This window comes from Monopterus albus, unplaced genomic scaffold (assembly GCF_001952655.1).
Source record: "Monopterus albus unplaced genomic scaffold, M_albus_1.0 scaffold34.1, whole genome shotgun sequence".
Classification (NCBI taxonomy): domain Eukaryota; kingdom Metazoa; phylum Chordata; class Actinopteri; order Synbranchiformes; family Synbranchidae; genus Monopterus; species Monopterus albus.
Window position 1 is genome coordinate 4,150,960 of NW_018127914.1, and position 23,222 is coordinate 4,174,181.

General features: G+C 40.9%; 2 protein-coding genes across 6 annotated transcripts in view; one reads left to right on the forward strand and one right to left on the reverse strand.

Moving 5' to 3' along the window:
• The window catches only part of ext1c (exostoses (multiple) 1c), a 77,074-nt gene extending 67,255 nt beyond the window's left edge, over positions 1-9,819 (forward strand). For all 5 annotated transcript variants that reach the window (XM_020597530.1, XM_020597529.1, XM_020597533.1 and 2 more), the window contains exons 5-12: positions 3,064-3,183; positions 5,182-5,314; positions 5,851-5,969; positions 6,182-6,277; positions 6,671-6,757; positions 6,866-7,026; positions 9,015-9,186; positions 9,286-9,819. In XM_020597530.1, coding sequence (XP_020453186.1) covers positions 3,064-3,183; positions 5,182-5,314; positions 5,851-5,969; positions 6,182-6,277; positions 6,671-6,757; positions 6,866-7,026; positions 9,015-9,186; positions 9,286-9,471 — 1,074 coding nt within the window. In that variant the 3' untranslated portion in view covers positions 9,472-9,819. The remainder of the gene's footprint in view (positions 1-3,063; positions 3,184-5,181; positions 5,315-5,850; positions 5,970-6,181; positions 6,278-6,670; positions 6,758-6,865; positions 7,027-9,014; positions 9,187-9,285) is intronic.
• Positions 9,820-15,999: 6,180 nt separating this feature from the next.
• Positions 16,000-22,618, reverse strand: LOC109958805 (mediator of RNA polymerase II transcription subunit 30). Its single transcript, XM_020597727.1, has 5 exons — positions 22,394-22,618; positions 19,998-20,234; positions 18,166-18,324; positions 17,836-17,925; positions 16,000-16,998 (listed from the first exon to the last, which is right to left on the reverse strand). The coding sequence occupies exons 2-5, from the start codon at positions 20,220-20,222 to the stop codon at positions 16,903-16,905; spliced, it is 570 nt and encodes a 189-aa protein (XP_020453383.1). The 5' UTR covers positions 20,223-20,234; positions 22,394-22,618; the 3' UTR covers positions 16,000-16,902.
• Positions 22,619-23,222: the final 604 nt, after the last annotated feature.

A 23,222-nucleotide genomic window follows, 5' to 3' on the forward strand; every position in this document is an offset into this window, starting at 1 on the left:
CCTCTGTGTCTCTCTAAATTCTTATATGTGTTTGTGTGTGTGTGTGTGTGTGTGTGTGTGTCCAGGCAGCGTGTATCCCAGTTTTGCTGAGTAATGGTTGGGAGCTGCCATTTTCTGATGTCATACAGTGGAACCAGGCAGTCATTGAGGGAGATGAGAGATTACTACTACAGGTAACACTTGTAAGCATGTGTGCATGGGTCTGAACATACACACTCACATGTGCACACCTACAGACATACATTTGCTGTTGGTTTTGGTTTTTAGAAGAAGCAGATCAGTTGAAAACATTTTTCACCTAAAGATGCTCATTCAAAGAGCCTGGATTTGCTTTGATTCCCAAGAAATATAATCCATCTCTGAATGCGTTTACATGGACAATTAGTGTCCCAGTTTTGATCATGTGCGGCATATGGTGTTTACATGGAGATAGAGAAATCTGGTTACATATATCCCTCTATACATGGTCAAGGTCAAAGTGTTTATTATCATATGCACAGTTAGGAAACGTGTTTCCCTGTACAATGAAATTCTTACTTTGCCGTCCACATGAATGCCACAAAATACAAATGAAATATAAAGTAGATAAATAAGTAACACAAGAAATAAGGCACTCTAAGTAGCAAATGCAGCAATATAATAAAAATATATAAGAATATAACGGAGAATGTATGCTGCATGGGAGCAGCAGTCAACAGTCAATGTGCAATTATGTGCAAACTGAGAATGTAAACAGCACAACACGTATTTCCTGGTAGTAAACTCCTCAGCTGTTTAGGAGTCTGATGGCAGAGGGAAAAAAAGAGTTTTTCAGTCTAGAGGTCCTGCATTTCACACTTCTGAACCTCCGGCCAGAGGGTAGGGAGGTGAACAGTCCGTGCTGGGGATGGGTGGCGTCTTTGAGGATGGAGGCAGCCTTCCTACTCGCCCTGCGGTGGTAAATGCTCTGCAGAGAGAGGGCAGTGGAGTCCTGGTGATCTTCTATACAGTCTTTACCACTCTCTGCAGGCTCTTGCGGTCCATAGCAGTAGTGCTGCCATACCAGACGGTGAAGCAGCTGGTCAAGATGCTCTCAATGATGCAGCTGTAGAAGTTGCAAAGGATCCTAGGTGACATGCATAATAATAAAAACATGATAAAAACTAGTATCCTGTCATCTTCTATATCCATCTATATCAATGGCCATTAGGTAAAAATGTTTCTGTAAAACTATTTGTTTTTCATAATGAAAAAGGCTTAGGATATGTGGGCCTACATACTAACATTAATAACCGTTAAGCATCTTAACACTACCTGGAGGTAGTGTAACCTAGTAGGCCCAGTATCTGATGGACAGGGAAGCAGATGTCAACTCCTCACTCCTCCACAGTGGAAAGTGGATGATGCATGTAATACAATATTTTCAAGAATTTAAACGTTGCTGGACTAAACCCTTTTTGTTTGTTTTGATGTTTGGCCATGTAGTCATTTTTCTTCAGGATTTCCCACAGTGATCTGATTTGTTCCACTGTAACTGTTGGGAAACCTGCATCCTGCACTATTTATTTGAAGAGGCCAGCATGGCCACGTTTTCTCCAGCTAAATATCAAATACATTTACGAAAAGTCAAAATTCCGTCTCTTCATCGCGCCAACCATGAAATGCTAACTTGTGCACTATTTATTTGAAGAGGGCAGCATGGCCACATTTTCTCCAGCTAAATATCAAGTACATTTACGAAAAATCAAAATTCCATCTCTTCATCGCGCCAACCATGAAATGCAGCTGTGCAGATGGTCTGGAACCTTCAGAAACCTGGATAAGATGTATACATGTAACAGTATCCTGGTTTCTTTCAGAGTACTCCACCTAGCATATTCGGGTTTCTCAAAACCAGGATAAGAGCTTATCGTTTCCTGAAATCGGGATATGATGTTTACTGTACATACCCGATCATAACTGGGATACTCATGTCCATGTAAACACACTGTGTTAAGCACAGAGGTTCACCTGCCAAGCATCAGCCATGAGCTACAAAGCAGGCATTACTTGTATCAAATGATGTGGTTACAGGTTGGGGCCATTTGAAATCCCAGAGGGGCCTTAATCCAGCTTCACTTCACTCACTCACCCTCTGTGTCTTTGTTTCCTCACATGTAGAGCACAACAGAACTCACTCTTAGCTACAACTACAATTTTTCTCCTTCACACAAACCACATCATGTCTCCTCTGCACTGATCCTCTTCAGTCTCAACCGACAGAGGATACGAATTGGCATTCAGCTAACGAATGGGGAACAAGGCCCTGAGAGCTCAACGCAGGGGACATATTCAAATCTGTGCTGAACTGGATTGATTTCTCCACACCTGCAAAAGTCTCACATGGAAACATACATATGTATAACACGCAAATATTCACACTGCCTCTGATCGGAGGTTAGGGAGTGTGGGCAGACCCTTCAGACAAACTGAGAACAATGCTAAACTGAAGCTGTTCTTCAGATACTTAGAGGAGAGAAAAGGAGAAAGGTACTGAAACGTGGAGGAAGAGAGGTGTGAAAAGAGAAACCGAGAGAAGGAACAAGGAAAAGAATTTTAAAAATGCAGAGAAAGAGATTCATCAGCCTCCTGACTTCTTTAACTGGAGCTCATTAGACAAAGTGCTATCTGTGTGAAGACTAAGGGTTCACAGGAGTCAAACTGCTCACACTTCTCTTGGTTCAACATGGCTTCTTCTACTTTAATTGAGCCATTGAGCTTAAATCTCTATTAAATCAATTTTGGCGATTCACTTGAAACCCCCACTTTAGTCCTTACTAATTAAGCACTAATTATCTTAACAACAGGCCCCAAATCAGCTGTGTCAAATGTTTTTTAGGGGGCCAGATTAAACAACCATTTATACAGTTTTGATCACATGTCACTTACCTCCTTTTTCTCCTTTACGGTCTATTTTAAGACGGGAGGCTTTCTTTAAAAACAGCTGATGTGAAACTTGTGGGTTTTTCTTCTCGGCTCCTCTTTTTCTTTTTCTTTTGATTTTGATTTCTCTGAACAGATATTTTGCTCTTCTTTTCTCTTCAGGTGCCATCCACAGTGAGAGCAGTAGGAAATGAGAGAGTCCTGGTCCTCAGACAGAGGACCCAGATGTTGTGGGAAGCTTACTTTTCCTCGGTGGACAAGATAGTGCTCACCACACTAGAGGTCAGCCCAAAGCCTCAACATACTCACCCTACAGGCCTGGTCACAGAAGGAGGCAAAACAAAATCCGCACACCTTTGGTAGAGGTGTGGTGACATTGCGACTACTTGCAGGGCTAGCTGGAAATGTAGCTGGCAAGCAGGGGAAAATGGGCAATCACTTTCTTTAAAAGTCTTGCTAAAAAATAGTTTGGGTACACTTCTATGCTTTTTTGTGAAAGAACTGAGATCATAAGATAGGCACTTATTTCAACTTACAGTACTTAATTGGCCTTTTAATCGTCTCCCAGAACAAGCTTTAAGTCATGCTCACCTTCACGTTCCCGCTCCATTTGGGATTGTATAGGCTTTAGCTAGTAGTGGTACAATACAGCCTGCAAGTGAGCAAGGCAGATTTTGCAATAATAAGAGGAGGTTTTTCACCCAAAGTCATTAAAAACAATCCAAATAGGTCCAATCTGGCCTTTCTCATAACTATACAAAAACCATTCCTCTTTTCCGAAGCAGTTTATACTATGACAGAGGAGGGTTAAACAAAGGGTTAAGTTTGAGTGGCTAAGCTACGATAGCTTCCTCTGTTTTGGACTCTATCTTAAACGTCTGCACAGGCAGTTTCGTACGAGTGATGACTTGACCTGTCAGAATCACCAAAACTGAAATCAGTGTGAAAAATTCAACTGAAATAGACGTTGTTACAAAAGGTAGTGGTTTTAAATACAATTCCTGACTGTATAATATCGGATCTAAGCATTGACCCCTCTAGTGCCACAACGAGGACTAGAACTTCTGATCACCCATAAATGTTTCTTTTGGCTGCTGAATATTGACTTCAAAACTAATTGAAATGTTTCAGAACTCTAAATAGTCTGCTTATCTATATGTTCCCATACAGCTGTGTTCAGGAACGTGCAGCACCATAAAGAATCCAGTGAAAACATCTACAAAAAGAAGCTGTTGCTGTAAATACAGTCCCTGCGGTTTTCTGCCCATGTGCTATCATCAGTTCTCTTTCAGAAAGGCTTTCCTACTGAGTTTTTACATTTGAATCAAACCACCCTTTTATCATTATGATTATGTGGTTGGCTCCTGGCCCATGCTCCAGTCTTTTACTGTCGGCTCTGTGTTGAACTGTTGTGGCCTACTGAACATTTTCAAAGCAGTCCACATCTGACCTGCCTGAAGTCTCAGAGAAATCCCCTAATGTATAGAAATATATCATTATGTTACAAATATCTGCCCCAGCCTGCCGCTTTCTTCCTTAGTGTGCTCCCTATTGTCACACTGTGAGAAATTGTTTCTCATTGCTACAGGTCATATTCAGAAAGTTTCCAGTATCTTTTGTTTTACCTTTTTGAACAAGTTGAGAAGGAATGTTCTTCAAAGGTTGTTACTCCAGTTAAGATAAGTCATTTGAAGGTTAGCCAAGGGTTAGATAATATATGAAAATAAATAACTTTTAATATGTTTTCGCACACACTGCCAAAGTCAACATTAGCACATTAAAAATGTGGGCAAACAACTGATTTAACCACACTGAAATCTGAAGAAATCACACAGTGAGTGGTAGGTTTTGTACTCTGATGTTGAGAAAGGCAAGTCTGGCAGCCCCTGGTGTATGTGCTGCTATTATGCTAGAGATAATAAGGGAGAGGTTCTGGAGGTTGGTGATAAGCTGCTTACATACATACAGCACGGGGACCCTCTCCTGTGAGAGACGGCTGTGTAGTCAGCCTGAGGTCACTAAGGCAGAGGGTTTCAGTGGACGGTGGCCTTCGCCGCTGCATTAACACCTCCTGTTGGCATGAAATGTAAAGTGCATGTATTGTTATGGATTGCTGTAATATGTGAACCCACCGGCAGTGGCGTTTACAGTGAGTTCTGAGATTCTGACTTATACTAGATGAGCACAACAACCAGTTCACTCCGCAAAGCCAACATGTTCTCTCTGCTTCCCATAATGCAACTCACATCCAAAACCATCCATGTTTTTGTCTCTCCTCAGATCATTAAGGACCGTGTGTTCTCTCACATATCAAGGAACAAGTATATGTGGAACTCCCTGCCAGGAGGTCTGCTGGTCCTCCCAGAGTACTCGACTCACCTCGCACATTTCCCTTTCTACTACCTGGGATTAGGTAAACTCACACTTGATTTAAATAAATCTGTACACATGCAGATTTTGATTGCTCATTAGGCATAGTGTAGACTATTATGTGAGAGCTGTGGAGGTACATTTTTAAAAACATGCCAGCAAAAGATGCTACTCAGTTGAGTTTATTTACCTGAGACAAAAAAAACTGTCCTAAACAGACATGTTTCTTGTAAACAAATTTGGATTTTGTATTTTCTAAAAAACTACAGTATAAAACATAAAAATATATGCAAAACAAAAATAAAGAGTAATTTCTTTCCTTTCATGACCCAAAATTATTTGCAGTTGCAGTAGTTAACTAACTACTTCAGTCACTACACAAATATGAATGTAGTTGAACTACCCACAAGCTAACTGTAGTTAAAACTACTAGTTTAATGACACAAAGTTCACTACTCCCCAACACTAAGTAATACAGATACATTTTCATGTTTTTTGTGTCTAAGATCATCTACGAAATATTCAAACAGGTAACAGATTCTTTCTTATCCTCATATTATTGTCTGTGACTGTGTTCAGGGGTCAGTCCAGGTCAGGAATTCACTGCTGTCATCCACGCCGTCTCCCCATTGGTCTCCCAGTCTCAGCCAATCATGAAGCTGCTTCAGGTGGTCTCCAAGTCAAAGTACTGCTCACAGGTAATTGTACCAAGCTCTGAGTAAACATTATGACAAATCGTGACTTTTATAACATGTGTTGTGCAGTCTTTTCTGTGTATGATGAGGTAACCATAATATTCCGATGAGGAAACACGTCTGCCTAGCCTTCTGGTGGATTGATATCACCCGTTATCTCTGGTCAGTCTATCTGTGTAAGTGTGATGTAAAATTCCCATCCCCTGCTGCTGCAGATCATCATTCTCTGGAACAGTGAAAAACCACCACCCAATCGGAGCAAATGGCCTGCCATGCCCGTCCCGCTCACCGTGACAGACGGCAGAAGGAAGGTGAGGGTCAAAGGCGCTCGCAGCTCACACTGAACGTCTGAGTGACAGCATGACAAACTGTCAGTTGCTCAGTGGGTTCATGAATCTCTGGTCTTTCTCCTTGATGTCTATTTTTCTCTGTGTTTCCTCCTATCCGTGTCTATCTGACATGTCCGGTGATCCATGTGGCGTTTCATAAATGTCACTCATTCTCGATGTTTCTTCTCCATCTCCCTCTCCCCGTCTGCCTTCTTTTTCCCCTCTCACAACACAATCTATAGTGATTCACTCATCTTAGTCACTCAGCATGGTTTACTGTAACATGATCATCTCTCACTCCTTCCCATAATCTGTCAAAGCTCAGGTCAGACAGAACAGATCCAGGACTAAGTTACTACTGTGTTTCTCTCTCAGACGACCAGTCGATTTCTACCTCACGTTGCCATAGAGACAGAAGCAGTGCTGAGTCTGGACGAGGATACGGTCCTACTAACCAGTGAGGTGTGTGTACACTTGTTATTAATAAACACACAAGCAGATGTGCATACACGTCAGAATCAATTTTCCTGACAGCAACAATATCTGAGTGTTCATTTTCTTTACTTGTAGGTGAACTTTGCCTTCTTGGTGTGGCGGAGCTTCCCTGAGCGGATCGTTGGCTACCCTCCCAGGAGCCATTTCTGGGATCCCCTGAAGCGCGCCTGGGGCTACACATCTAAATGGACCAACGACTACTCCATCGTCCTGACTGGAGCTGCCTTCTACCACAGGTACACCAGTAATGTAAAAGAAAAAACAGGAAATGCAACTTAGCACTATAAAAGCTTTTGTTATTTTACTGCAACTCAAGGTTTTTAATTAACTTTTCCAAAGCACAAGGCAAATTTTTACAAATAAAAGAACGAGTAGCAAAGCAAACAGAACAAATCTGGACACAATGTACAATAAAAGCACAAATAAGAAACCAGCAAACAGAAAAAGTAAACAAGATATTTTGCAGTGAAATGTTTTTATAGATCTAGCTGAGATATTACAGTAACTTGTGAAACCTGTCTCCTAATAAACAGAGCTAGGAAGATTTCCTATACTCGACTTTCCATTTCCAAAAGAAAAACAGTGTAAATGTGAATATGATTACTCCACCGACAAGGTACTCCAAAACCTGCTGACACCGTGTGACATTCTGAGTCAGTGTGGTCATTTTTATCAGCGGTTTCGTTGACAGCATTACCTCAGATAACACCGTTTCACCATTAAACGGAGACAAAACAATGAGCAGTCACTTTGAACGTGTCTTGCTAATTGTTTGAGCTTTCAATCTGGTCTTTTAACACAAAATTATCTAATTACCTACTGTGTTAGTAAAATGACGTGACACCACACCAAATGGCTTTTCACAAGAGAGCTACTCTGCAAAAACAATAGTAATGCAAAATTACCAGCAGAATAGAAATAGAAAAATGAATCGAAAGCACTGCACTAAAACCCCCCTGCCTTGAAACCTTGAGGAGTAGAGAACAGATGCACTGTTGCACAGAGGTTTGGGTTTGTTGTGCACTATGAATACTAAATTCTACTGGTGGAGAAATGGTTAACTTGTCCCAGATACATATCATCAACATAAATCACAGCATCCTGTCGATGTTGCCATGCAGGTACTGGTTACCTGACCTCCACCTGTCAGGGATCCATTTATTCTGCTACATTCTTATTTTAGGTGTTTAGCAGATGTTCTTGTCTAAAGAGATTTACTGTACTGTCAGTGTGAGTACAAGAGCCTAAAATCGTGATTACAGACTAATCCTAGTGAGACAGAACACGTTTTGCACACTGGCAACAGATGAAACAAAATATTCCTGGAAGAGTAAAACAATGTGTATTGAAGAGAAAATTAGCGGCATGGTGAGATCTGTGTTCAGGAGGTGTCACTATAACCTTTATGGAATCGCATTTAGTTTATCTGGTGTGTGTCTAACAAGCAACACTCTATTATTTACAAATAACTTACATTTTGAAAATTGCTTTAACTTTTGTACTCATTCTTTATTCTCTTTAGTTTTGTATTTATTCGATGGGTTCATGTGCTTTAACTCGTGCCTTTCTGTTTCACTGCGGTGCAGCCAGCTGGACTGTGGGGACAAAGAGCGATACTGACAGATACTGCGCATGACCAGTCGTGGGAATCGAACCTGTGATCCTTGTGTTAATTACAGAAAGCGATTTAATGACCCAGTTTATGACTACTAACTGGGAATCCACACTGAAAGCGAGACGTCTTTGTCATCAGAACAGCGGCTGAACAGTCTTCACCAGGCTGACAGACATCACACACATACGTGACAGAAATAGTTTCCATGTAAGCTCAGAGGAAATCGCATCTTTATGTAGCCTATGGCTTTATTGATTTTCCCCAGCCTGTTACAGAGGGTGAGTGAAAGTGAAAATAAAAGCACCTGATCAGTCATAATAGATATATTGGGATTTGTCTGATTTAAACAGCTGTCTGTAGAGATTATGCTTCACTAAACACAGCAGAGGGGGAAAAACTGACACAAAGCGTAAAAAAAACAAAGGTTCTAGGGGAAAGGCATGTTTTATGCACGTCTCGAATTCAGTGTGGGCCGACACATTTGATAGATTGGATTTCTATCTGCAGCATGAGACGCACATAGAAAAAATCTAAAAAGAAATCCATTGTCCTTTTTAAAAAAAAATGTATTATACACTGTCTGTGTAACACTTTTCTCTGGCCCCACAGGTACTATCACTACCTGTTTTCCCACTACCTGCCCCAGTCTCTGCGGGCTCTGGTGGATCGCACCTCCAACTGTGAGGACATCCTGATGAACTTCCTGGTGTCTGCTGTAACTCACTTGCCCCCAATCAAAGTGGCTCAGAGGAAGCAGTACAAAGAGTTGCCCAGTCCACAGGTAGGCGGCCATTTGTCTCATTCACTATGGTCTGTTGATGTAGTTTACTCAAATCTCATGACGAGATGTTAAATGACACTGTCCTGTTTGACTTCTCAGGGTACGAAGAGTGTCCCCTGGGCCAACCCAGAGCACTTCAACCAGCGGCAGGAGTGTGTCAACACTTTCGCCAGCTGGTTTGGCTACATGCCTCTGGTCCACTCTCAGTTTCGGCTGGACCCTGTACTCTTCAAAGACCAAGTGTCTGTCCTTCGCAAGAAATACAAAGACCTGGAGAGGGCGTGAAACAGATGCGGATGGAAACAATGGGGAGCATGGGAGGTCGGGTCTAGCGGGTCTTTGGACAGATATGTCAACCAGTCAATAGTGGACAGGCAAGACGTGCTACTCAAGGACTGTCTGGGATGTGGACAAAAGGACATTTGCAACATGGACAAAGTACAATCATCAGACAGACCCTGGTGGACTGTTCTGGACCATGTACATACAAATATGAAGCAAAAGGGGCCACGCTCTCCTATCTCCATGAGGCTGGTAGGACAATGGAGGAGGAAATTTAGGCACCATGTGATTGGGCCTATTGTTGAGAAGGAGAGTTTCTACTGGACAGCAAAAATATAAAAAAAAAAAAAAAAAAACTTTGTTTAATAGAACACCACAAACTGTGACCTACGATTATTTTTCTCACTGTATTTGTTTCTGTAGATGTGTACGCACTTCGGTGCAACACTTCCGCCTTAACATCTGTGTTTATGAAGCTCATCATGTTTACTTTTGGTGAATGTATAAATTCAATTATATATTTATTATTGAGGCCATAGTTAAAGGTAGTGGTGGACTGGGCAGCATTATATTTAGAGGTGTTCCTAATATTCTGACCCTCTCATGTATGGAGCTGGGGAGGGAAAAAAATATAGAAACACCTCTAAATATAATGCTGTCCAGCACACCACCACCTTTAACTATGACCTGAATAATAAACATATAATTTACACATTTATGACGATTTCACCAACAACTGAAACATTTTGAGCTTCATAAACACAGATGTTAAGGCAGACATGTTGCACTGAAGTGCATACAATTATACAGGTGGACCTAAGAAAGTGGCTGGTGAGTGTACGTCTCGACATCGCTGTGCAGGGACTGCTGCAAAGGAAACATTATTTCACATCAAACTGTAAAACCAATAAAATGATTTATAAATTCAAACTGGCACGGCCCTGCAGACTGTTCAAGTTTTTCCACTTGACACACACACCCTCTGTTCAAACAAGCCTGGGTCATTTATCTGTACACGTAACTTAACACACCCAGTGCTTCCCCTACCATTATATTAGGGGGGCACACACACACACACAGGTGAGCACACTCCCACCCGCGGACACAGAGCGCGTGTCTTAAAATATGTCGTCGTCGAAGGAGACAGCGTAACCCTGTATGACAAAAGACCATTCTGGAGAGGTGTGGGAGAGCCTATTTAAACCAAGGCAGCCACTCTGGAGAAAGACTTTCTGCATTATTAGCAACTGAGTCAACATATGAATGTCACCCAAATCACAACCCCCTGGTTGTGATAACTGACAGCTCTACTCTGAAATGAAAGAGTGAATGCAGATTAATACAGAAACTGTACTGCCCCTGGTAACCACTGTAAGAAGTCTACTGAAATAGATATTTATTAGGGCTGCACAACAAATCAAACAAGCAAGCAAGCAAAATTTATTTATATAGCACCCTTCTAAACCTAAGGTACATGGTGCTTTACAGTAAAACAGAGAAAAGAATAAAACCAGATAAATCACACATACACAATAAAATAGCAAAAATGCACAAAACCATCAATCAGAGTTGTTAAAGGCCTGCGAATACAGCAGAGTTTTAGGGAGTGATCGAAAAACAGTCAGGTTAGGAGCAGATCTAATATCCCGTGGCAGACTATTCCATAGTATAGGAGCCCGATCTCCCCAGTGTTTTATTCTGAACTTGGGTACATCCTGGAACAACTGATTGGAAGACCTAAGTGTCCTCCCTGGAGCATAAAAATGTACAAGATCAGAGATATACAAAGGTGCTAGACCATGCACAGCCTTAAAGCATCAACAATTTAAAATCAATCCTAAAATGAACAGGAAGCCAATGGAGTGAGGTAAGAACTGGGGTTATGTGCTCAAAAGGCCGTGTATTCGTCAGAAGACGAGCAGCTGCATTTTGGACCAACTGGAGCCGAGATAATGAAGCTTGACAAATGCCAGTATATACGTAGTGTGTTACAATAATCAAGTCTAGAACTAATAAAGGCATGAATTGCCTTTTCAAAATCATTAAAAGAAAGTGTTTATCCTTAGCGAGTAGTCTCAACTGAAAAAAGCTGGCCTTGACCACAGATTTTATCTGTTCATCCAGCTTAAGAGCACTATTAAATATCACCCCAAGATTCTTCACATGAGGCCTTAGATTAAGGGGCCAATGGGTTAAGAATATCAGGATTAACAAAACCTGAGCTACCAATTAAAACACTGTCTTACTTTCATTAATATGTAAGAGGTTACATGATAACCATGTTTTAATTCGCTCAAGCAGTCCACCAGGGTATGTAGTGAGTTGCTCCTCTTCACATTCAGTGGCATAAATAGATTTGAATATCATCTGCATAACAGTGAAAAGACAACCCATATTTCATGAAAATTGACCCTAGGGGCAGTAAATACAAAGAGAAGAAATTGTTTTGTGAGTCTGATTTAGAGGCTTGTCCAAGCTCATTAACCGATGCCACAAGTCAGTATAAGTTCTAAAGGTGTTCTTGTATAGCAGGGGGATGGCACAGTGGTTGATACCACTGACTGTGGTATGGCAGGGTGGGGTTCAGTTCCCTGTCAAGCCATGAGCGCTCATTTTGTGAGTGTGATTTAGAGGCTTTGTGCAATAGCATTAACTGATACCAGAAGTCAGTACAAGTTCCAAAGGTCTTCCTGTACAGCAGGTGGATGGCACAGTGGTTGATACCACTGACTCTGGTACGGCAGGTCAGGGTTCGTGGCCAGTTGTGGGTCCTTCAGCAAGGCCCTTAGTGCTATCCGCTGAGCAAAGTACACCATGAACCCCTACGGCAGGGAAAGCCGGGAGGCTGCCGGAAGGTGGGGAGATGTCATCCTCCCCCACAACTGGAGACAGATGATGACAAAAGTTTGCTTTTCAGACAGGTAAAGTATAAGGGCTAAGACTAGGGACGGGTTTAGTGGTTGGATCCTCCTGAAACCAGCAGGCTGGGTGGAAGAGAGAAATGTAAAGGAAAGGGGTAGGGGAGTAGGGAGTGGAAGGCAAAGTATGGCAGTAGATAGAGAAGAGTACACAGAAGGTGAGAAGAGGACAGGCATACCCCCTGCTTGTTTTTAAAATATTTTTTTTAAACAAATAAGTGTTTTATAACAAATATAAAAGTGTTCGTAAGACCACAGTCATTGAATCTGAAAAGGTGTATAACTATAAATAAATAAACACACACGTGTGCTTCTAAATGATGTTTAAAGAAGAAGTTCTCATCTTAAGGTCTTATGACTCCTCTCTACCATACCGCCATATCTTATCCTCCCCCTACCTACTCCTACTACTCTCTTTCTACCCCAGTTCCTTTCTCTCTTCCACCCAGTGTTGCATCAGCCCGCCTGGTTTCAGGAGGACCCCACCACATCTATCCCTAGTCTTAGCCCTTATACTTTACCTGTCCATAAAAGCCAAACCATCATCCATCTCCAGTTGTGGGAGAGAATGACATCTCACCACATTCTGGTAGCATCCCCTGCCATAGAGGTTCATGGTATACCTCTATGTACACATTGCAGGCTTTATCTCTTAAATTCCCAGTTTGATTTGTCAAATTGATGTTGATAGTTCATATTTGTGCCACATTCTTCAAGATGTTTTTGAATTAAATATTTCAGTGGTATGCAAATATAAGTTGATGCTGGGTTTTGCCTTTTAAAGGAAAATGTTGCAGTTATCTGTTCATCCAGCTTAAGAGCACTATTAAATATCACCCCAAGATTCTTCACATGAGGCCTTAGATTAAGGGGCCAATGGGTTAAGAATATCAGGATTAACAAAACCTGAGCTACCAATTAAAACACTGTCTTACTTTCATTAATATGTAAGAGGTTACATGATAACCATGTTTTAATTCGCTCAAGCAGTCCACCAGGGTATGTAGTGAGTTGCTCCTCTTCACATTCAGTGGCATAAATAGATTTGAATATCATCTGCATAACAGTGAAAAGACAACCCATATTTCATGAAAATTGACCCTAGGGGCAGTAAATACAAAGAGAAGAAATCGATTTGTGAGTCTGATTTAGATGACTGTCCAAGCTCATTAACCGATGCCACAAGTCAGTATAAGTTCTAAAGATGTTCCTGTATAGCAGGTGGATGGCACAGTGGTTAATACCACTAACTGTGGTATGGCAGGGTGGGGTTCAGTTCCCTGTCAAGCCATGAGAGCTCATTTTGTTAGTGTGATTTAGAGGCTTTGTGCAAGCTCATTAACTGATACCACAAGTCAGTATAAGTTCTAAAGATGTTCCTGTATAGCAGGTGGATGGCACAGTGGTTGATACCACTTACTGTAGTACAGCAGGTCAGGGTTCGTGGCCAGTTGTGGGTCCTTCAGCAAGGCCCTTAGTGCTATCCGCTGAGCAAAGTACACCATGAACCCCTACGGCAGGGAAAGCCGGGAGGCTGCCGGAAGGTGGGGAGATGTCATCCTCCCCCACAACTGGAGACAGATGATGACAAAAGTTTGCTTTTCAGACAGGTAAAGTATAAGGGCTAAGACTAGGGACGGGTTTAGTGGTTGGATCCTCCTGAAACCAGCAGGCTGGGTGGAAGAGAGAAATGTAAAGGAAAGGGGTAGGGGAGTAGGGAGTGGAAGGCAAAGTATGGCAGTAGATAGAGAAGAGTACACAGAAGGTGAGAAGAGGACAGGCATACCCCCTGCTTGTTTTTAAAATATTTTTTTTAAACAAATAAGTGTTTTATAACAAATATAAAAGTGTTCGTAAGACCACAGTCATTGAATCTGAAAAGGTGTATAACTATAAATAAATAAACACACACGTGTGCTTCTAAATGATGTTTAAAGAAGAAGTTCTCATCTTAAGGTCTTATGACTCCTCTCTACCATACCGCCATATCTTATCCTCCCCCTAACTACTCCTACTACTCTCTTTCTACCCCAGTTCCTTTCTCTCTTCCACCCAGTGTTGCATCAGCCCGCCTGGTTTCAGGAGGACCCCACCACATCTATCCCTAGTCTTAGCCCTTATACTTTACCTGTCCATAAAAGCCAAACCATCATCCATCTCCAGTTGTGGGAGAGAATGACATCTCACCACATTCTGGTAGCATCCCCTGCCATAGAGGTTCATGGTGTACCTCGCTCAGCAGATAGCATTAAGAGCCTTGCTGAAGGACCCACAAATGGCCGCAAATCCCAAATTGCAAATTGTTGATGCTTTAAGGCTGTGCATGGTCTAGCACCTTTGTATATCTCTGATCTTGTACATTTTTATGCTCCAGGGAGGACACTTAGGTCTTCCAATCAGTTGTTCCAGGATGTACCCAAGTTCAGAATAAAACATTGGGGAGATTGGGCTCCTAGACTATAAATATGCCTTATTATACCATGAGGTAAAAACAGGGTCCATCCCTCTCCTGAAATGAGAAAATGTAGAAAACATATTATGTTTGGAACTCTTTATCACTCCATGCACATCTGATGTATTTGTCATGACATTTAAGTCCATTGTTTCAAATACAAGATTGTTTTTTCTCCCACCACCTCAGGAGAAGTTCAGGCCACTTCACAGTGTAGAAAGCACCACAGGTCTGTGCTGCTTTTGGATGATGTAATGAAAGAAACTGCAAAAGCACGCAACAGGAAATAACATTCCACTACAATATTTTACTGTTGCCAACATGTTGAATGTATCTCAATTAATCCTTCTTTAAAATGTTTCTAACATGACCAAGTGTCACCTCCATGTTGGCTGCAAAAGCACAAATGTGTAACTAATGTGCAACCGTCCCTTTCCCTGTTTTGCTTTGCTTTTAGCCAGTGTTTCCTTGACCATTATATTAGAGGGGCGTCCCACCTAAAAAATTGTAAACCTAGGGAAAACACTTTTTCCCTTTTCTTCTTTTCTAACTTTCTGTTGTGTTTGATCCTTTTGACCTGCTCGCCAGTGCTTTGTCATGATGAATATTAATCACACGCTTAAGAGATGAATTAGCCCCAAAGTTCCAGGTATTTAAAGCAAGACCCTCTCAGTTCATTTCATTCCTCTTTACATCAGACCAGACGCTGTCCATCGGTTAAGGAAACATTCGGGGATTTTTCAAAACCTTTCGCAATTGAGCCCTTTTCACATTTTAAAGAACTTTACAAAGTAAGAAGTGAATTCCATTAAATGTCTTGCTTTAGTTGACCAAATGCTATTCAAAGATATGACAACAAAAAGTAACAAATCCTCTCATTTGTGGCGCTTGAATCAGAAAGATTTTTCTTAGCAGTGGATTAGTTAATTAATTGCTGCCTAATCAGGACTGGTGCAGATATACCACAAACAACTGGGTTCTAAACTAGAGCTCAGAGATCAATATTACAGGTTTTGAAAATCCTGAACTTTCCTAATAGGCATCATTCACCCATACACACTGAGCACTTGCCATTCTCACAAAATGGTAGAACTCATCTCTAGATGTAGTTGTCACAGTCAGTGCAACTTGATCTTGGATTTATGTCCTTGACACACACACCCTCTGTTCAAACACGCCCGGGTCATTTATCTGTACATGTAATTTAACACACTGTACAGCATATACACGGTTACATGTCAGAAGTATCTGCTCAGACATGTATCAGTTTATTTGATACAAAACTGAAGTGACCCAGCAAGTCTACCTTTTGTCCCACAGTTTACAAAAATAATCTCACAGGCTGGCAAGTCTCAACACCTACAGGTTAAACAGGTGTTGTCAAGCGCTGAGGAATCTAATCACATTAAACACATGTGTGCACACACACACACACTTATGTACAAAGCACCTGAGATGCATACTGTAGCTGCCACGGGCCTAATTTGAATTCTGAACCCATGATGTTTTTACAACTGACAGCGCATAATAAAGGCAACTGTAAACACTGTCAGATCAGCTTCTGCAACTAAGTCAAGTTTATCTGGTGGTGAAACACTGTGAACACAGTTTTAAGAAAAATTTACTCTCCCAACAGGATTCAACTCATAATTTAGACAATATGAAAATCTAAGCCTACAAGCTATTTGAACATGTATGCAGTGATAAATTAACACCTGCAGAGCATTTGGCAATCACAAAATAGCTGCCTTGAACAGAAACATTATTCTATGTAAAGAGCTGGAGTGTATTAGATTAAAACAAGCTCATCTTTTTAAGCTTTCATTTCATCTTGGTTTACTAGTTTTCCCTCAGCAGCTTCAATGTAACAAAAAAGATGCTGGGTGAACTTGTAACCTGCCAGTGATTAAGTGCCACCACCACCAAAAGAAGTGCACCTAAATGGAAGGTCTCGTATCCAAAATCCAACAGAAATGTCCTTATTTCACCTGCTCTTTGCCATTATGCAGTCCAATACATCTGTGGTGGACATATGGAAGAGAGAGCGGCTCATATGAAGAGTTCTCATTTCCTGAGTGTGAGCATGGCATTGACATCCCACAGCAGGTTCCTCATCTGATCCATCAAAACCTTCATCTCCTGGTTCTTCTGACGTACCTTCTGCAAGTGAACATGACATCAACTAGTCAGAGTCTTTATAGCACGTGACTTTTAGCATCCACCATCCTTTCAGTAATAAGCAATCAAAACAAAACCCAGTTTTCTTACCACAAACAGATGTTCTTACTAAATGAGACTTATATACCGTGATACCTACTGGAGGGTTTTGAGAGTAAAGATGCTTTTACCTGGCTTGGCACCAATGTTGCTGACAATAAAAACAAGCTCATCAGCCTCAGGCAAAATCTACCTATTATGCTCCTTGGTGCCTGCCAGCAATTTCCTCAACTGCCAGAAAACTTCATCACACTAGAATACTGGTCCTAATGTTTACAAAGCAAAAACAAAGACAACAAGCTGCAAGTGATGCAAGATTTTTGTATTTCTCCCACAGCACCAAGACTCCAGTTTGGCCTGCGTCAGTACTGCCACCTAGAGGCTGATGAAGGGGATTTTTTTAAATAGCTGGATAGTTGGTACAGCTGAGTATCACTGCTCCTGTTTGGTCATTTAAACCATTTGTCCATCTTGATAAAAATACATGGACTAAGTATTTTACAGAGCCCCCTTTAATTTTTGTTTTTATATAAAGATTAACAACATTAATTTATTTAACAAGTGGCAGCAACTGTTGGACTTTGTTTACTTCATTACTTTGATACTGTAACATGATAAATTACCAGTCCAAAGTTTGGACACACTCCCACTGGATTGAATAGGAAAGTGTGTCCAAACTGTGGACTGGGAGTGTATATTAAATAGCTTACCAAACCTTTAAAAACTATAATTAGCTTGCACTTCTGATTATGACTTTAGACAGAGAAAACAGAAACGCACCTCCAGAACTTCTTTTCTTTCCTGGTTGACAGCAGGACTGCACGACTCCACTCTGACAGAATCCAGCTCCTCTCCAACATATGGCACAAGCTGAGGACAGAATATATACAGATAGGTTTAAAAACGGCTCCTCTTCCCTTCTTTTGTAAGAATGCAATGGATTTTAATTCAGAACAAAGAGTGCAAGAAAGGACAGAAAATAGAAATGTCTGCTCTGCAGTGTTATAATATTAAATATGGCCATCAAATAGTCCTTAACAGATGAATAATTCAGAAAAAGTCTTTACATTAAACTGATATCTAGGCAGATACTAGGGGATTCTTAATGACCTCTGCTGGCCCCTCCTGCAGGTCAGAGGTCATCTCCACACAGCGTTCATACAGGAGACGAAGCTTCCGGAAGAGCAGGCCAAGCTGCCTCAGGTGTTCCTGGAGCTTCCCAAAGCGATCCTGGTACATCACTTGGCTTTGGTTCACACCATTAGGAAGCTACATCAAAAACGCACAGCATTTCTCATCAGTTTGTTTACATCTCTTGCTCTGATTGCAGTGACATATGCAACAGGGAAGTCAGTAGGCAGAAGACGGTATACATGTTTACTCCCAATTTACTGTATAGTAAAATGCTGATAATGTCAGACACTGTCCAGGAACTTGCCTCTCTCCTTGGTTTTTATAGTGTTTTAGATAAAACTGCATGTGGATGATCTGTGGTCCTGATGCTGCTCCTCTGCACTGAGTGTTCAGTGAAAAAACCAAGCTTGCTCAGTTTAATGGACAAAGACAAGCTGGAGAAACAGTGCAAGATGATAAAGCTACATTCAGAATACAGACCATTTTTTTTAAGATCTGATTTTTTTCACTGATGTCTGAAACAAAAGCAGTGGCAGTACTACACCCTAATTTCAGTATAATACAGTCAAACAGAGCAGCAAGATTAACTACAACCTTATACATTACCACAGCAACACCTGATTCTTTGTCAATTCAAAGTAAAGAGGTTTCACAAAGTTTCACTCAAGCACATGATAAACAGGAAAGTCTGTGTAGTGGATGTCAGGAAATGCTGTCAATTCATAGTAGGGATGTCCAATATATATCATCTACAACAATGTTAATTGTTATTTTAATGACGTGTGAGCTGACATTATCAAATACGTCTCTTTCTTTACAAAAAAACAATTAGAAACAGCTATGAGAGTCCACACGTTCACTCCATCATGTAGTCTTGTAGGACAGACTAGTGTGTGCACACAGAGTGCACACAGCATGTACATGATCACTACACCATGAGTAAAGCTTGCGTAGCTGTCTAAAAATACATTAGTGAAGTTACAACTGAGTGAACAAGTGACAACAGGAGAAAAATTTGACGCCACAGCCTGAGTCTACGTTGTTTGAGTCACTCATATGGAGGAGGTTTGGCCTCGACAAGATGAATGTTGCTCAAAAGACATCAATCTGAAAACTAAATTAGTTGCCATTAAAAACAACTCGACAGCTCGTTTCACCATCTGCAAACTAGCCACCGCACAGAATATGAACAATAAGAAAGCTTCGGTAGTTAGCTGTCCACAACAGGATGAAACCAGCCAAGGTACCAGCACAAAACCACACTAAGCAAACATCAGTGGAATCGCTCTGCAAAAGACATTTCATTGTTTGTGTAAGTTAACGTTGTACTTGAACGCTTCAGTTTCAAGTAAATAAGCAAGCCCAGTTTATCTTAAATGTTTTTGCCACTAATATCATTACTAAGTAACAATAACAAGAGCGAGTTAGTACACTTCTGAAGAACGCAAAATATGGTCTGCTTATTATCATCTACAAAATCCCACAAGGTCAAGGTCAGGTCATGGGTCATATGCAGAGTGAGGAAACATGTTTCCCTGTACAATGAAATTCTTATTTTGCCGTCCACACGACTGCCACACAACATGTTGAGATGTCATTTTCTGTCAGTATCGCACACTCCTCATTCACAGAATTCCCACAATGACAAGACACTTGGTGAATAATCTCAACAGTGTATCCATCCAACTTAAAGGTCTCTGAGCTGATGTTTGCAAAAACAAGCACCACAAACAGCATGAGGACATTGTTTTTTCACGGACTACATTCTCTCCAGCTAGCTGACAGTCTAAGATACAGGTTTTCAGTACCTGGGTGGCTCGTGTGATCTGGAAGATCTCCATGGTGCGTGTAACAATGTCTTGGACGGTCTCCTGTCCAATCCGACAGAGGAACACCGGGGAGATCTCTCTCAGGGGTCCCTGAGGGGGCAGTGGCTGCTGACCTTGGACTGAGGCAGCGCTGGGGGGCAGGTGAGGCTGTTGCTGAGGGGGCATCCCTGCCATCCCTGGCTTCTGAGGTAACGAAGCTGCCATCACTACATGAACCTGAGGAAAAGCAATGATACAGTGTAAAGATGTTATCACCAGACTACTAGTGTTACTTATGCTGATGTCAGAAATGCAGCTACTCATGCACGTTAACAATCAGCTTTTAAATAAAACCCCTAAAACTAATTCATTACAAGCCTAGCATGTTACTTAAGTAAAAATATGTAAATATAGTATATAAATGTGATATACAATTTTACTGCAAATCATTAGATTATCACTCCTGTCTGTGAGCAGCATCTGATTGCAGTGGATCATCTATTATTCTGTTTTTATACAAGACTGCAACTGACAGTTTCATTATGGATTAATTTATTAATCATTGTCTTTCCTGACAGATTGTTTGGTTTGCAAAAATTCAGAAAGTTTTCATAATTTTTCTGAGCCCAAATAGCACCTTTTTTCAATTAGATTCAACTTTATTGTCATTACACATGTACAAGTACAAAGCAACGAAATACTGTTTAGGATCTAATTATAAGTGCACCAAGAGCAGTGCAGTGCACAGTATCTACAGTCTGAACTAATTTACCAACAGATATGTACAACTGATATTTACAGTAAGATATGTAAGGTAATGTATAATATACAACAGACTTTATGGATGTAAATTACAAGCAATGGATAATGTACAGTAAGCTTATAAAACACTAGTGCAATGCAATGAAATGGAATGAAATAGTGCAGAATAATAGGATAAATTACATGAGTTAACAGTTCAATGGATGTAAACAGTGCAAAGATAAATATACAGTATCAGCATATGAACAGTGTGCAAATGAATAACAGAGCAGTATTCTGTGAGTATGTACAAATTAACAGATCACTTCAGTGTTACAGGTAACAGTGCATTGCATTAGTCCCGGGAGGAGAGATGAGAAGGGGTGAGGTGTGCGTAGTGGTGTAGAGGAAGGCAGTGGGGGGGGTCAACGGGGGACAGAGTTGAGTTCAGTAAGGAGACACTGTGGGGAAGAAGCTGTTCCTGAGTCTACTGGTTTTGGTCCGGAGGCTCGTGAAGCATCTCTCAGAGGGCAGGAGGTCAAACAGTTTGTGAGCAGGGTGACAGGATTAAGAACGCCGCGAGCACATCGGAGACAGCGTTCCCTGTGGACACCCTCAATGGCTGGAAGTGGAGTCCCTGTGATGTGTTGGGCAGTTTTCATCACCCACTGCAACGCCTTGCGGTCGGAGACAGTATCTGGAGACACAATTCTCCAACCCTAACATGCACATATCAGAAAGTATCTCCAATCTGACAAAGCATCCCCAAATCCAGTCCTCAGCAACAAAGAGTGGATATTTTGGTGACTTGTCACAAAATATTTGCATTGTATTTGCACAGGTTAAACAATGGCTGGTAGGCAATCAATCATATCCGAGAGCCAGGCCGCTCAACTCTCCAATGGGGCACCGTCACTGTTCCTCCAAGACTGTCAATCCAAAGATATACAATTAAGCACCCCAGTGAATCTAAAACTATTAACAGCAACGATTTAAGTTTTGTGTGGATATAAGAGTGAAAGCAAGTCTGCAGGGCCAGCAGGTGGGTGTGTTCCAGCGTCCCAGAACAACCCCCTCTTTGCCTAACCCACACATTAACATCTTAACAATTTAATCAAACCAACCAGTCAGGTCGAACATTAACAAACAATAACAAAGCCATGGCAAACACTAATACAAGCGAGTAACCCACCAAACGTTTCCAACAACCCAGTCAAACGTCTTTAGTAGCTGAAGCTGTTAAGTTATTGCTATGGAGTAAAAGTACAATCATTCTCTTTGCAGTGTGTTGGAGTACAAGTAACGCTATAAAATTGCAAGAAGAAATACATCAAGTAGCGTTAAAGTAAAAGTACCTCAAATTTGCACCTACAGTACAATACAATACAATACTTGGATAAATGTGCTTAGCTACAACACAGCGCTGTTAACAATGCCAGCAATGTTCTACTAGCTATGCAGGTTAAATACGACTTTCTAAACTATCAATGTAGCCACATAAGGACCCTAAGATACGGCTACTCCACTATCTATCATAAAAAAATTGCCCAGGTTCACAGAAGCTAATCGTGGTGGCTAACAAACTAGCCTAAACAATGGAAAGCCACCGAGGCACGCTAGCTAACTAGTTGACGGAGAGCGTAGAAACCGCTTACCTAAATTAACAACGCCCTTTGGCTAGATGCTATCCAAATATTTGTGGCTTGCTTTGGCAATTGCGAAAAATAACATTTGCTTATTTGTTATTTCAAACAACACACAACGCTTCCTTTACAAAGCTCAGCGCGTTTTCCTCTTTTTTGCGTCACATCCTGGGCAGACACACGCGTTTCCCGACACCAGATGGAGATGTAACTTAAACACCAGCCTCACTACACCATAGGTCATCCTCATCATCTTCTTCTTCTTCGTCTTCATTTTCTTCTTCTTCATCTTGTTTTTCTTCTTCTTCACCATAGCTAATTAGCACTTTGGATACTTTACTTAAACATAGTACCACATTTAGTCAAGTCCTGCTTTCACAATAAAAAGAATGTAGCACATAAAAGCGCTAGTGTTTTATTATTAATTAGCGTAGTCTGTTCTGTGATTAACCTCATTTCATAGAGTTCATTAATATAATATTAATCTGCAAAGTATCTAGAGTAGTTACTTACCTATAGCCATCAGATAAAGACAGGCAGAAATTAAAAGAAAAAACAACATAAAGTGCGAACAAATCATTATGTTTCCCCATTCATTTATTTAGGTTTTTCCTTTAACTTGTAGTGTAAATGTAGTGGAACAAAAGTATTAAATTGCGGCAAATGGACAACTCATCAAGTACAGCACATATATTATACTTGTAAGTAGCAGCATAAAATGTAGACTATACTTAAAATATAATTATTATAAAGGTACAATATATTATAGATGGCAACAATGGAGTGTGGCTCCTATTATGATAGTATTAATGTTTAAGAGCTATCAAAAGTACAAAAAATA

Coding starts and splice junctions, on each gene's coding strand:
- LOC109958805 (XM_020597727.1), bottom strand. CDS start 20,222: ATGGCAGCTTCGTTACCTCAGAAGCCAGGGATGGCAGGGATGCCCCCT. Junction 18,325..19,997: donor AGATCACACGAGCCACCCAG/GTACTGAAAACC, acceptor TTTTTGATGTAG/CTTCCTAATGGTGTGAACCA. Junction 16,999..17,835: donor AAAGAAAAGAAGTTCTGGAG/GTGCGTTTCTGT, acceptor GTTCACTTGCAG/AAGGTACGTCAGAAGAACCA.